This window comes from Chelmon rostratus, chromosome 1, assembly GCF_017976325.1.
Source record: "Chelmon rostratus isolate fCheRos1 chromosome 1, fCheRos1.pri, whole genome shotgun sequence".
Taxonomy (NCBI): domain Eukaryota; kingdom Metazoa; phylum Chordata; class Actinopteri; order Chaetodontiformes; family Chaetodontidae; genus Chelmon; species Chelmon rostratus.
This window is the reverse complement of record NC_055658.1, coordinates 29,548,240-29,564,105: the sequence shown is the minus strand read 5'-3', so window position 1 is coordinate 29,564,105 and position 15,866 is coordinate 29,548,240. Positions and strand designations below refer to the sequence as shown.

The 15,866-nt window shown below is 44.5% G+C and overlaps 1 protein-coding gene across 1 annotated transcript; it reads right to left on the bottom strand.

Annotated features, from left to right (window-relative positions):
* Positions 1–9,704: 9,704 nt before the first annotated feature.
* On the bottom strand, positions 9,705–12,634 carry rnf128a (ring finger protein 128a). The gene has a single exon (XM_041936016.1). The coding sequence runs from the start codon at positions 12,241–12,243 to the stop codon at positions 11,161–11,163; it is 1,083 nt and encodes a 360-aa protein (XP_041791950.1). The 5' UTR covers positions 12,244–12,634; the 3' UTR covers positions 9,705–11,160.
* Positions 12,635–15,866: the final 3,232 nt, after the last annotated feature.

Genomic DNA, 15,866 nt, shown 5'->3' with positions numbered 1-15,866 from the left:
AAAAGCCTGAAGAGAATGACGTGTCGGTCCAGTCACTCACAAGGAAAACATCCCATCATAGCCTGCAGTTACCAGTGTCACACATCACCTCACATGGCCAGTCACAAACATTGGCTCATTTAATGCAAGGTGCACGCACACAAACACACAATTAAAGCCAATCAACATGTATAAATCCCTCAGGAAAAGGTTTCCACATCGAAATATGTATAATGAACCCACGTGCATGCTCCTGAGGGATTTCAGTGCTGAGAGATAGAGGGGTGTGAACTCAGGAGGCAAGAAACGGATGCAAATGTGAGGTACGACTGTGGGGGACGAGCTGGGCTTCCCGTACGATGCCTGAAAAGTATTGTTCTTCACCTGCTGAGATCTAAAGCAGTAATCAAGAGGCGTGGAGAGCCATGGCGACTATTTCTGTGCAGGGGACCTCTCTGACTCGTACTGACTCCCTCAGGCTGCAGATAAGAGTCAGCATAGTGTGTGTGTGTGTGTATGTATTCATGCATGCAGGTGAAGGAAGTGAATCCCTCCCCCTCTGTTCAGCCATCTCTCTGTCTCTGTCGCTCCCCCTCTCATTGATCGCGTATTCCTCGACGACCATCCTGCTGTTAGAGCTGCTGTTGCAGTCGCAGTTGATTTAGTTGAGCTTGCCGTGCCTGAAGTCCGAGGGACCGTTCTGCTCGGTGGCTGTAAATTAAATTTATTTACAAGGGGGATCAAAGAAAGGCAGGAAAATGTGTGAATCCATGTCCATGCTGTGCGTGCCCAACACCAACTCAGTTCTGCTTCTGATAAGTCACTCTTTATATAAAAGTAAACCAAACGGCATTGTTAATGGTTAATATGGTTAATAAATACTTATACTAATGTTTTACAGATCAGCTATAAGCCATTAATGAAACAACTTTGGGGTTGCCAGGTTGTGAAAACTCTTTCTCTGGATCATCTTAAAGGAACAGAATGACATTTTGGGAGGGTTAGATTTGAAGATGCAATCTGTAACCAGGCGCTGGCTAGCTTAGCTTAGCATGAATCAGGGACAAACACTTGGCTCAGGCTCTTTACTGTCACAAAATCCACCTACCAGCACCTCCAAAGCTCACAAACTAGCAGGTTGTTCAGGCTAGCTGTTTCCCCCTGTTTCCACTCTTTGTGCTAAGCTAAGCTAACCAAGCTGCCTTATATTTAATGGACAGATATTTGACTCATTTAAGTGGGCTAGACAAAGCAAATATTTCCTGACTATTCTTTTCATTCCTCTGATCAACTGTTGGACCACTTACCTTCTGGAGGAGAGCTGCAGAGCATCTGGACCAAAATCCATTTATCACGAACCTATTGACATTTACAGCTGTAGACACAATGGATTGCTTTCTGGTTTCTCATTTTTTAAAAAGCCATCATGTCTGCAGTTATGCGTTAATAAGTCATTAATAAAGGGTTTTTTGGCCACAATTGATCAAGTCTGCAGCCATAAATGTTAATTTGTTGTTAAGAAATGGATTGTGGTCCAGATGCTCTCCAGCATTCTCCAGGAAGTGATCGGTCTTCCTGATGAATTAAAAGATCATTAATCATTAACCATTAATAAATGCATTAGTTATAACCAAGTGGCAAACTCCGGGGATAAAAAATGGAGCCAACGCGTAAGTGTTAGAAACTGCAGTTCCTCCAATGGCCACTTGAGGCTGGTTCCAAAAGCGAGTCAATCCCCATAGACCCCCATATTGAAGTGCTAAACTTTACAGCAGAAATAAGCATGTTTACAGCCTGGTACAAGTAATTGTTTTAGTCACTATAGCTAATTTCCCTGTTCAGGACCTCCATAGGGGGCAAATCTTCAGCTCTTCAGAAACCCTTAGGTGACGTCACAGAGACTACGTCCTTCGTTTTGTAGACTCCACAGTTACAACCTTTAAACCGTTTTTAATGACTTCTGTATTAAGACATGGTGCCACTACTTCTGACGCTAAGCAAACATTTCATGATATTCCCCTGGTGGCATCCCGACTTCACCTAAACCACAAATCCCAGCTGAGTCTAGACCACACAGGAAAGCCTCACAAAGGGCCGCGGCTGCGGTCTGAGAGAAGGTGAACACAAATAAACTTTGTCGAGTGATTCCCTCTTTCCCTTCAGCCTAACTATCCTCTTCCAGCCTGAGGCCAAGATCCTCTTTGTTTACGCAGCGTCACATGGTGTCCTAGATGACCCTACCTGAAGCCAGGGACTCGTATCTATTTCCAAACTCTGCTTCCACAACCCTCCCCCTGCCCGGGCCTCAGCTCGGCCGCAGACCAGCTATCCCATTGCTTGGACAAAGGAAGCCTCACTGGGATGTAACTCATGCCTGCACATATAGAAAGTCAGGACAAAGCCTTCTATTCTCCTGCAGCAACAACAACACCTTTTGTCTTCCCTTACAAAAGAAAATACATTGTGAGCGTTTGCCAGCAAGGGCTAAAAGAGTTACAAACAGCCTGAACGTTTTAGTTCAATTAGACGAGACATAACAAATACAAGCCATTAGTAACATGCTTGTGGATTTAACTTGTGAGGGTTTGTGTATGCACATGCAGCTATACGGAACTGCCGATCCCCCCGTGCCACTGCTCCTGATGATGTGATATTAGTGAGAAAGAAAGAAGGGTTAAGTGTCCCTTTAAGGCATATCCTGTAGGTGCACTTAGTGATTGTAGTGTTTAAATGCACATCATATATCCCTTTGTTTGCAAACTCGCAAGCTACAATTTGTAATTCTAAACAACGATTAAACCGTGCAAATCAGTAGATCCGCTCTTCATTTGCCAGCTGATTTGCGTTGTTAACTGTGTCTTCACATGCACGTTTATCTAAAAAGTCACTTCTAGAATTATGTAATCAGGATCTTATCTTTATCCTTATCTTATCTTAAGTTCCCCGCCTGCTGCTTATCTGATTTCCACGTGATTGCGCCACATAAATGTTAAGGTCACAAGGAACCAATGTGACGACAATGCCGTTTCCACAAACAAGACAAGGAGGTGGAACGAAACACAGAAAGCTATTATTTAGAAGTGATCAAACCAAATAAAGCGGGGATTTGCGTTTCAGATTTGAACGTTTTGAGATGATGAGAGGCAGCTGCTCAAAGGTCTTATTGTCGATTTGGATTTTTATGCTGGTTTAAAGTGAGAATAAAGGTTTTTTGTGTGAATACATGCATGTCGTGGTGGAGAGAAATATTTTACACATATGCAGCTCGTGATTCGATTCATCTACAGCTCGAATGAAACGTAGTTCACACAACCCAAACAGCAGCATCTGGATTTGATGCTTTGTGAGTGAGGCTTTTTGCATGAAGATCCTATACATGTGGTAAACCCCAACAGCCTCTACAATGGAGACAGTCCTCTGCAGTCTTCCAAACATCTAACTTGTCCTTCTGTGTTGACTTGTCCTCTAGATTCAACCAGTGCTGCAGCCTCCTTCTATACATTATGGAATCATCCTCCTTTTTCTCCTTCCCCTTGGCCACTTATATATTATTTCGCAATGTGAAAGCATCTGTTCTATATACCAGCTTAAGCCAGCAGACATAACCCACCCTGGCATGGTGACTTGGCATGAATATAAATGCAGAGGAACCTGTAGTGCTGAGGGAAACACATGGCAGGGTACACAGATGGGAGGCGTACGGATGAACTACAGAACAGACTGGGGAGGTGTCTCACGCCAGTGCCTAGTTTAATAGCAGCGGACTGCGTATAAAGTCAGAGATGTTGCAGGAAGTCATGCTGATACACACCTTATCAATCATCAGACGAGGCCCAAAACAGCAAAGAAGCTAACCTGACTTTACAGCTCACAGTTTCACCCTCTAAACTGTTCATGACAAACCCTTTGTTAGACAAGCTGCATTGATCCTCCTTGTACAAACATTTTTATTCTGCCAAATAGCTCTTTGCACACAGATTAATCACTTAAATAATGAAAAATTTGACTAATTTCTTCACATAAAACTCTTACTTAAAGGTTCAGTGTGTGAGATGAAGGGGGATCTATTGGTAGAAATGGAATATAATTATATTTCATTAGAGTATAATCACCTGAAAACAAGAATCATTGTGTTTCCATTAGGTTGAATGAGCTCTTTAAATGCACAGAGTGAGCGGGGCGTCTTCCACGGAGTCCGCCATGTTGCACCACCGTGTTTCTACAGTAGCCCAGAATGGACGAACCAGACTACAGAGAGCACCTTTCCCAAGTTTCACCGTAGGAGAGGGGTATTCAGATGGTTGCACTACAATCCAATAAAGAAAATAAGAAATGCTCTTCCTATTTATTCTTTGTTTTTTATATTTCAGTATGAAATACATAATATACAAATAATATCATATAGATGAAAAGAGGAAAACGCTGTCAGATCTCTCTGTTCATACTAAATTACGAGCAACATTTTATCTGCTGCGCATCTACTCTAATTTTAGCCACTATTTCTGGAAAAATGCAGCCGAAGCTGAGCCGTGTCCTACCACTGACCCTTGGTGTACAAAAATTGGGACAAACCTTCCAGTGACTTTTATTGGTAAACCAAATGGCAGCCACAGCTTGTGGACAAACTGTGCAGGGAAGCCCAGGCAGGCCTGTGACAGATGGTCAGAGTGAACGGGTGAGTGCTGACAACGTGTGCTGCGTTCAGGAAAGCACATTCAGCACACTGACACAGAAAGGAGAGACGGGGAAGAACCTGGAGCCTCTGCTGTGACACTTTAGACGCCACCTAAATCGCCGCAATGGAGGGAGACACACATGGACGCAGGCATGCAAAGCGGGACGGAAAAAAAACACCACGCGATCAAGAAAGGACAAGCAGGGACACGGCAGCTAACGCTCTGGACTTGCTTGTGCACAATAAATCTTTCAACTGAGTTTTTTCCCCAAGTCTAACTCACCTGCTCGCTCACTTAGGTCAAAATCTGAACACAAACACGGCCCCCTCCGCTCCCCAGATAATGCCTCCTTTTCTTGTCTCTTTGTCCTGCGAGCGCTTCGCAATTAAGCAAATGGGTCATTAATTAATCGCCGCAGGCAACAGGACACACGAGGAGTTAATCAGACTGGATGGATGGACTGCTGGGAAAGAGCGCGACACACAAACACACATTCGCGCAGCCACACAAACACATGCCCGCTTTCACCGGCTATTGACATTTCTGAAAAGTGAGCCTCCAGTAAGACGTGCATGAACAGGATTACAGAAAATGGCAGGAGCTGATGAAAAGCAGCTTGATCATTGATTCGCGTTGTCAGGCCGTGCTGAGTGGCAGTTTCTTCCAGAAGGAAACTTCGGCTGAAACCTTGCCTCGGGCCATCAACATTCAGACTGAGACAAGAGGATGTTTTTCTAGCGCGCGATGGTACACAGCTCAATCATTGAGACTGAGGACTGCTGACAAATGGTTTTCATGGAGCATATACAAACAGGGCTATTGACGGAAAAATCACACAGGATTCGTGCGGGCTGGATTTATACCGAGCAAATTGGTTTGATAAGTACGGGGCCGGTCCCAGACAGGCGCAGGCTCAGTGCTGAGGCATCACTTCGGCTGCTGAGACAGAGGCTGATTGTGAATGCAGACATGTTTCTCAGACCTTTTCTGCCTTAAAGGTGGGTTTCTCTTGAGGCACACAGAGCCTCTCTTTTTATCTTTGTCTTTCTCTGGCTCTCTCTGATGTGTGTGTGTGTGTTTGTGCAATAGATGACAGATAGACTGGGGTACGACTGAGGTAATGACATGCACAAATGTTGGGAATGTTTGGAATCTGCACCAGCAGAAGATGCAACCCTCACCACACAGCAGGAAGTGATAAACAACACATGCAACAACTATTAATACTTTACATTTTGACTGATCTAAGCAGGGCTGCAACTAACAGGTATTTTCATTATCAGTTATTCTCCATGGATTGTTTTGTTACAGTGAAATGTTGAGAGACGAATTCACAGCGTCCCAAACCCGAAAGCATCATGTTACAATTTGCTTGTTTCACCCACTAAGAGTTTAACAAACAAAAAAATTCAGTTTGCTGTCACATCAGACAAAGAAAAGAAACAAATCTTCACATTTGAAGTGAGTCAACATCATGCTGTACTGACATTTCTCCACTAGATGGCAGACTTTTAATCATGAAAGCCAATTTGGCATCTAAACCGAACCAGAACCTCATCAGTTAAAACTGGAAGGAGTGATGCAAAACCTGGATGAAAGGCCCAGCTGTGTTCTCACCTACAGTGCGGCCTCTTGAAGCATTGTGTGGGACACAGATAACTGTGTGACATCACTTCCTTCCCCCGCCATTGAGTCAGAGGGGAAGAGGTGTTTCTTCCTCGGACATCCTCTCTTTTTTAACCTCATGTGCAAGCATGCCGCCCCCCTCCCGCCTGCACTTTTGAGGTATGTCAGCAGGAAAAACAGAGCAAAGGAGGGTGAGGCAGCCAGCACGTCACAGGACAGGACAGGACGGGGCAGCAGCGAGAATGGCGACAGGCAGGATGAGGGTTGTTTTGTCCGGCGCTCCCTGCACTATCTGATCTGCCAGAGGGACTGGAGGAAGGAAGGGTTCACAGCATCAACAACAAGACTCTCACCTGGACAAACCTGAAGCACCGCAGCTGTGGTCGTAATATTCCAGCAAATAAATGCAGAGCTATTTGTGAGGTGACTTTTCCTGAGTAGATAATGCTGGCAGCGAACACTCCAGCACTGAAACGACTGCACCAGATATGAACCACATCAACCATCAGCAAAATATCCGCAAATGTTTCCAGAGCCTCCCTCGTAATGTGAACATAAGCTGATTGGCCAAAAGACATAAACCCCGCTGGGAGGGAAAGGAGTTGTGACTGGTATACTCAATATTTGCACTTCATCACTGAGCCGGTGCGACGCTAAGGATGTGGAGTGGAAGGATTATATATATATCTAGCAGAGCATTCGAGCTGATAGTCAATGTAAGCAGTAAGAGAAGCAAGAAATGTTTTATGTTGTACTTACTGACTAAATGGATTCATTTGTTTCTTACTGCACTTTTCTAATCAAATTTCCCTCCTTCATTAAGATAATTACTCAGACAGTCTGGGACAACAGAGCCTGAGACCAACTACTGTAATTAAATTAGAAAGACTTTGCATCACTCTGCTGAAGCTGCACAGCAGAGGGAGAGACCAACGCAGACAGACAGACAGACAGACAGACAGACAGACAGGCAGACAGGCAGACCGATACAGCTGGGCCATTAAAGTATACAGCCAGCAAAGTACTAAATTTCATTATAGTGGGATTTATTACTCTGTACTTTCCACTCAAGCAAGAAATTGCCCCTGTACCTGAAGTCCAAAAATGAAAGGACGGGGCTGGCTTGTGACCAGTTTTACCTTTGCTGGGACTGAATTCGAATTCATCGGGACTGAGGATTTTCTCCACCAGGTGGTGTTGCAGGGCTATCATAAATGTCCACAGGGACAAGCTGAGACAGTTTGGGCTGAAAGCCTGAACATAAAGCTATGTCTTCTTGTATATTCTAACACGTCCCTGCCCCTTTTGTTTATTCCATTCAGTGCCGAGCCTCCGAGTGTATTTGTTGCCACAGAAAACATGAGATATTTTCTGCGATTAGGCCGTACAGGAGCCGATAAGCTCTCAGGTCACTACAGGAGTTAATTCCACTGTTTGATTCCTATCTTGGAACTGAAGGTCAAGTGCAGTATTAGAGTACAGCTACAGCCTAGTATGCCATTAAATGAAAACCTTCTGACTCAATTTTCTCTTTAACAACGGCAATAAATCAGACGAGCACCACCGCTGAGCGGAGCGTGCCTCTAACCCAGGCCCTGCCAGTTGTTCCCAGCCTGGCCAGTTAGTTCAGTATTGATTCTCTGTCTCGCTGCGATGCCACTATAACCATCTGACCTATGAAGCTCACAGACCTGGCCTGAAATCCAGTGCACGCTGGCCTAGGAGGGGAGAGGGAACACCATGAGAGACGAGGCTCCGCTCGCTCTCCGGGCTCTGGACTGCAGTTAGTTTGCCAAAAAGCTTCTGGCCTCAGCTCACGCCCTGTTAGTCTACCTTGCTTCAGCCTCTACACCTTCCACCCCATCTGCCCTCACCACCACACCTCACATGACGTTTAAAAGCTTGGTGTGATAAATCGCTCAGTCCTTGGGCAACTTTTGGTCGTTATATCAAAAAAGCAGGATGTTAAAATGAAAATTATGACTAACAAAAGCGTTGAAGGGCCATCAGGGCAAGGATGGATTACCGAGCATGGCAACAGGGCCAGCGCCTTGGAGCTTCTGACCTAGATAAATTGAAGGCAGAGCCCCTTGGCACAGAGGTAAATATGAAAAATCTAGCTTTTGATTCCGAGCAAATAAATCACAGTACGTGTGAAATAAGTTCTGGAGCGGTGGATCCCATCCTGGGAGTTTGGACCTCTCCAGGGGTCCGAAGAAAAGTTTTTAAAATTCACCTTCTGTTACACTGAAGAAAGTATGTCTTTTTCTGATTCTGCCTTTTTCTTGTGAAATATTGGATAACTCCACCTATTCAGACACCTAAAAATTCTTTAAATGAAACAATCCGGGAGGGAAAATCAGCCTCTCTCCACACTAAGGCCATAATCTGTGCTGAGGGATCACGTGTGGGCTTTGCTTTATTTTAAGAGGTCATAGAGAAAAAGGGGTTGGGAGTCACTGCTCTAGAGAAACAAGCTTGTTTTCAGTGCATCAGCTGTTTATAATCACAGAGGCCCAAAGTCCTGAATGACTCAGGCGGTATGTTCAATAGCTTTGTCTACTGTTCAATGCAATTTCCTCACAGACTTTACTGTGTGTTACCATGAATCCAAAAGCGTTGGGATGCTGTGTAAATAAAACAAGAATGTGATAACTTGCCAAAACAGCACAAAGACAACATATTTAATGTTTCCCCTCATCAGCTTCACTGATTTTTGTAAATATCTGCTTATTATGAATGTGATGCAGCAGCATGTTTCAAATACGTTGAGACAAGAGCAGCAAAAGTCTGGGAAAGATGTGGAACGCTCCAAAAACACCTGTTTGAAACATTCCACAGGTAAACAGGTTGCTTGGTAACAGGTGATAGTATCATGATTGGGTATGAAAGGAGCATCCTGGAAAGGCTCAGTCGTTCACAAGCGAGGATGGAGCGAGGTTCACCTCTTTGTGAACACATGATTGGTTAAAGGATGTTGGGCTCAGGAACACTTCCTGAAACTGTTGTTGGTAAACAGTTTGTCTGCAAATGGCTGCATCCTGTTTTCATTTATGTTTTATACGGCGTCACAACTTCTCTGTAATCAGTGTTGGATGCACTTCTACCTCACAACGGATGGATGATAAAAATATTACTTCCATTCCATTGCCACACAGCTGCATATCTCTACTTGCTTGGTCAGGCCCCTCTACTTATGTGATATGATGATTATCCAGCTCAAGCTCAAGGTGTGTGTGGATCGGTTCCCACCTGTGCAGAGGTAATTACAGTTTCACTGCTCTCCAACAGTCATCGGGAACGAGACTATAACTCTGATAGCGAGACGCCACTTAACTGCACATAGACCTCTCTGATGTAGTGCAACACACATGCGTTATTCACAGACACACACACACACACACACACATGCACATACGCTCATAAAGTTGTCCTCATTCTGAGGGATTTATTGCATTCTAATAGGCATCAATGTGATTTAATACAGCAAGTAATATTCATTTTTACAGAACAATTTAAGACTCTTGGAATCTGTAAAACTGGTGAAAACGATTCAGTATCGAAGCGTATATTAACTACCATATTCAGCACATCCCCACCAGCAAACAAGGAAATGACGCAATTCTGAAGCCTTACCATTTACCGAGGGACACACTTAATCTCTGCAAGCATCTTAAACATGTTAAAAATTTTACATATGCGAGAGTTCAGAGGTAGACCAACAAGGACCGAAGGGACTTCATTCCAAATAATTCACAATGAACAACCTGGAAGACCTGTTCAAGAATGACAAGGATTTTAATGCACAAACAATGTTGGTGCATGAAAATCAGCTGTTTAGAAAAGGACCGTATATATATTATTTATAACCTTAATAGGAACAGACAGAGCTTCATGATTGATACATGTATTTCTATATATATATATATCTATAATTTAAAAAAATAATGCACATAAAGATGATTTCCCCCTATCCAACAGACAGATAACATATTTGACTGCATATCATCTACAGTTCCTATGACATTTCCTGAATTGCCTTATTACTGTGGGACTCTCTATTAGAAGCATTATTATAAAGGGCTTGAAAACTCCTGTCGTGCATGTGGTAAACACGTTATATAGACCATGTTACTTTAGACTCCGAGCCCCTCAGGTGATATTATTCACTCATCCTAGTGCAATGTGTGTCATGCTGCATTTCCAGTCAAGGGTGTGTTCATAAGGGTGTGTTTGTAAATCCAGCCTGAGGACCTGACAACTGATGAATGGAAAAACACGCAGCAGTTTAAAAAGATTGGAAAGAAAGTCCGATTGTGCAAAATGAACCGAATTAAGAGGTATAAATTATGCTGAGGATTTGTAAGCCGCTGGTCTGCTGCGTGGGACTGTGAGCGATGCAAGCTAACAAGCTTCTGGTGGAGGGAATTTGGCCCTGATTTCAAACAGGTAGTCAAATGCTCTGCTGCACTTCCTCCCTAACCAGTGTCGAGCCGGTGTGTTCACCATGCAAAACAGCAATTTGACACCGGCAACGCTCCACGACTGCTCAGTTTTCAGAATCTATTCAAACCATCTCAAAAGGCATCTTTATGAACGCATCCAATAATTGCACACTTGCACCAAGACAGACACAAAGAAAATGCAATGGCATCCAAGCTAATCACACAAGGTCCATTAGGATTTTAAATCCTTGGATTTTATGCGGAAAATCTATTTTAGCACGCCCGCATTACAAGATCAACATTGCTTCTCCCATTGGAAAATTACAGTTAGATTCCATTGTGCCGGTTCAACGTGCAGCGTCCCAGATCTTATTGCAAACAGAGAATCTGACTGTGTCCCGGTTTGCTGGTGTTTTGTTTTCCGCTGCTGTTGTTCATCCCCTCACAGCCTCCGAGTCTCCCTCGAAGGCCCTGTTGTCATAGCGATGCTGATGTCTCTCTGGGTCAGGGCTCGCCGGGTCAGTCAGTGGCACCTCGTACATGGCTTCCCCTCCTGTCACTGTGATCACAGTGGCATCTGGTGGCGATTCACCGGAAACGTCCTCCTTTGCCTCCTCCTCAACCCCGAGGGCCTTCAGGATGTCGCACTTACACATGGGGCAGGTCCTCCGCTCCAGCAGCCAGGGCTCGATGCAGGATTTATGGAAGATGTGGTCGCATGTCAGCACCGTCACCACTTCCCCTGCCTTGTAGGATTCAATACACACGGCGCACATGTGGAACTCAGAGGTCGTTTCCTCATCCCCTTGCTTGAGCGTGCGGACTTTTAGACGTCCAATCGCCTTCTTAGCCTCCGATTTCAGCCTCCTCTCAGCGCGCCTATGCATGTTGAGACTGTAGAGGCGATTTGCAGAGATGAACACAAAGTAGGTGATGGAGGCCGCTGTCACGATGAAGAAGGCGATGGACAGGAAGTAAAGCCAGTAGGTGTCCATCCAGGGTCCATGGGGGCTGCCTACTTCAATAACCATGTGAACATCTGTCCCATTCTTCAGCAACCTGACGACCTCCATGCCCTGAACGTTGCCAATCATGATGGCCACAATATCAGCTGCCTCGGAGTGTGACATGTGAGTGGTGCCGCCGTCCACATTATACACCACCACGCCGTCTGCCCCTTGATGTTTGGCAGCGTTGATCTTCTCGCTGAAGGTACAGTTGCCCCTTCTCACCAGGGCTATCCACGGCGGTGAGCTGGAATTGCGGCTGTAGACGGAATCTGAGCCGCAGCCTGTGGGGTCTCCCTTGGGAAGCGTTACGATGCCGGAGGCTTCCTTCAGCAGAGAGTTACGACCGTACAGCCCCCTATCATAACGTTTGTCCACAGTCTTATTGTCGCTGCTGACATAGCTTATTTCCACGTTGGCTGTCCAAAACACAATGGCAGTGGAATAGTGAACGAGCCCGGCAAAAAAGCACAGCAAAAGCAGCAGACCGTGTTGTGTCTTCTTACCCATGGTAACGCTCGTCTTGAAAAAACAACAGGAAGAGCCTCTGTTAGCTTCTCTAAAACTCCTTTGTTAGTCCCAGTTCCTGGTTTGCTCGAGCCACAGCGATCTGAATGCAGCTGCGGTTTCACCCGACCTGCTGTCTACCGTAATCTGATACGAGCCTCTGGTAACATAACACGAGCTATGCGTCAGCCACTCACCTCTCGTTATCTTCCTGAACCTTGAACACTCCTTTGCAGAGGGCAGGGTGCTGGTATTCAACAAGTTGAAGTACAGCAAACACACAAACCCATGCTGTTTTAAGAGCCAAGGAACAGCATGTGGGGAGGCAAGGCGCAATAAAGGAATGATAAGGGTAATTTCACAGACAGAGGTCAGGAACACAGAGCGATCTTGTGAAACTAACTTTTCCTTGTGTAATGATGACTACAGCAACTCAGCCAGTTTTTCTGGTTTGGCTGGCTTCCTTCCCCTTTTTCTGTGGCTGACATCATTGTTGTGAAAAGCAAACTGACAACCCTAACCGGTGGATGTTCAGTCTGAAAGACAAACACAGTCCGCTCCCGCCGCACATTTTAACAAACGCGCACAGACACATCAGAAGTGTGTCCTTTAAATTACAAACGATGTGGGTTCCCCCTGTGTTTGGATCCACACAGCTAGCAAACCAGTGACAACCGAGATGGAACAGGGCATTGTCCAGTTTCCACTGTATCTTCTTACACACAAGCGAAAGCGCACACACACACACACACACACACACACACACACACACACACAGTGAGAGATCGAGAGGCTTCCAATGACAAATGAGATGGAGAGCTTTCTTGCCAAGCTACCATTTTACCTTAGTTCTCCAACACACACACACACACACACACTGCACACAGTGCACAGGCCTCTGCAGAATGTGCTATTAAATCATTTATCTCAGTGGGACAAAAATACGGTCATAAAACACAGCCAGGTATTTACATTTAATACGGCCGCAGCTCACAGTCCTTGATAACAGGAGCAATGATGCTGCTATCGCCCTTAAATTCCTGAAAGTCAAATAATTACACAGCAGAAAGTAAAGCACAATGCGCGACCCACCGAAGGGTCACACTTTATATTCAGGCACACATATTCGCCATTCAATAGTTGCTTATTAGTTTGCATATTAGTAGCATTATTTTTAATGGTTAGGTTTTTATTGGAAGGTTGTTGAGTAAAAGCTCAGTTTATGGCCTAGTAGTTGTAAAATGTGGTCATGCAGAATAAGGCATTAATAAGTGCTTTACAATGACTAATAAAGAGCAAATATGCCATTACTTTGCATGATAATAAGCAAATTAACAATAAATAAATAATGAAAGGTGAACATGTGTAACTCATATTAAGAGTAACCCACGAATGAACTACATGTCATTTACAGAGAAAACAAGTTTTGCTCTAGAAGAACATTCTCGAGTGTCGGTGTAAGTTTAGGAATCACATGTTCGTGACGTCCTCAGAGGCTTTCTGCTCCAACACTGGCATCTGCTGGTTGGACACGGGGCTGCTCAGAGGCAGTAAACTGCTGCACTGTCAGCCACTCAGACGTCCAGTAATCACGGCTGACACAACACCTGATGTAAGCGTGTCTCGTGAGAGCACATGATTTTTAGGAGTATTCCACACTGTGTGCCAGTCCGGGGGCGATAAAACACCCACGTATGAGTCAAAAGTTTGGACACACCTTCTTGTTCAATGCTTTTTCTTTACTTTTATAATTCCTTATATTGTAGATGAACACTGAAGACATAAAAACTACGAAGTAACTCATGAATAATACAAAGTACACAAAGAAGTATTAAACAAAGTAGGACCTTTTGCTCTGATGACAGCTTTGTACACTACTGGCATCACCACCAGCTTCATGAGGTCGTCACCCGGAATACATTTCCCACAGTCTTTAAAGAGTTCACATCTATGCTGAGCTCTCATTGGCTGCTCCTCCTTCACTCTGCGGTCCAGCTCATCCCGAAACACCTCACCTGGGCTCAGTTCGGGCGATTGTTGAGGCCAGGTGATCTGATGCAGCACTCCTTTGCTCTCCTTCTTGGGCACATAGCCCGGAGGCGTGCTGTGGGTCGTTTTCCTGTTGAAAGCGCAGACCAGACGTTGCCGCACAATGCTGCGGTAGCCACGCCGGTTCAGCGTGCTTTGAATTTTGATACAACGCTTCACAGTGGGAACATGCAGACACGGTCCGTCCACCTTCTCTGCACCTCACAGAGACACAGTGGAACCAAACATCTCAAACTTAGACTTAGACTGGTCTATTGTCCGTTGATCGTATTTCTGGGCCCGAGCAGTTCTCTCTTCATTTCCTGGGTCTTTCTTCATCAGAGCATTTGATGGGTTTTGTGACTGCACTTGAAGTTACGGTCAAAGTCCCTGACGTTTTCCAGTTTGACTGACCTTCATGTGTTAAAGTGATGATGGACTGTGGTTTCATTTAGCTTGGTTGAGCGCTTCTTGCCTAAATAACCACAATCGTCAAATATGGCTGTTTACTGTGTACCAACACTAACTGTTCACAACACAAACTGATGGCCTCAAACACACTAAGAGGTCAAGTTCCCTTAACACATGACAAGGCCCACATGTCAACTGAAAACCATTCTAGCTAACTACAACATGTCTTGCTTTGTTTACACTGTACTGTTTAGTAATTGTACATATTATTTATATAATCCCATGTGTTACTTCACACTTCTGATGGCATTAGTATTAATTTGTGAAGAAAATAAAAAGGAAAAACCACTGAATGAGAAGGTGTGTCAAAACTTTCAACTTGTGCTGCCTAAAAATACCATGAAAGAAAACTGAAGTTGCATCCTATGTTATTAAGCTTATGAATAAACAAGACAAGTACATATTATCGGTACAAAATGGTAAAATAATGCAGTAAATTTTTAGAATTCAGCTCAAACGTTGTGTCCTCCACAGTAATGAAAAGCAGCATTATGACAGAAATTGTCACTCGGGGAAAGGGTGCTGTAGAATAAAAATAAGAATAAAATATATTAAATGAAAAGGACCTGAAATAAACTCTGCTGTTGTGAGGGGAAGCAAGATGAAACTAGCATTTCGTGAATCTGAGCTGAGTTTTGAAAAAATCATAGTTAAATTACATATTTTTGTCTGAATTCATGTTTATTTCGCTCAGTTCCGCACAGATACACACTTCCTTGATGTCGAAGAACAGGGAAAAAAGAGATGACTCTCAAGTGATTACACAAAAACACTGAACCTAATTACACCACGCAGGGGCGCCATTTACTCACTCTTCTGTATTATGTGACAGTAACAAACACCGCTTTGACGCACTGTCATCCATCACAACAACACAAGCCTGTGCGCCCTAGTTTGGCCGACGCGCCGCCACCGCTAATGCGACCAAAACGGAAAGAAGTCCTGAAAACCTCCAGCTCAGTGTCTCTGCGTCCACGCGAGCTGACAGGCCTGCACGGTCCAGCGCCTGCAAACTGCACAGTTCAGAGAAAAACTGAACAGCGACTGGAAAAGGAAAGAAAGAAAGAAAGAAAGAAAGCATCGTACCGCTCGTTCTGCAGGTGTGTCCCCGCGCTGTCCGTCAGTTC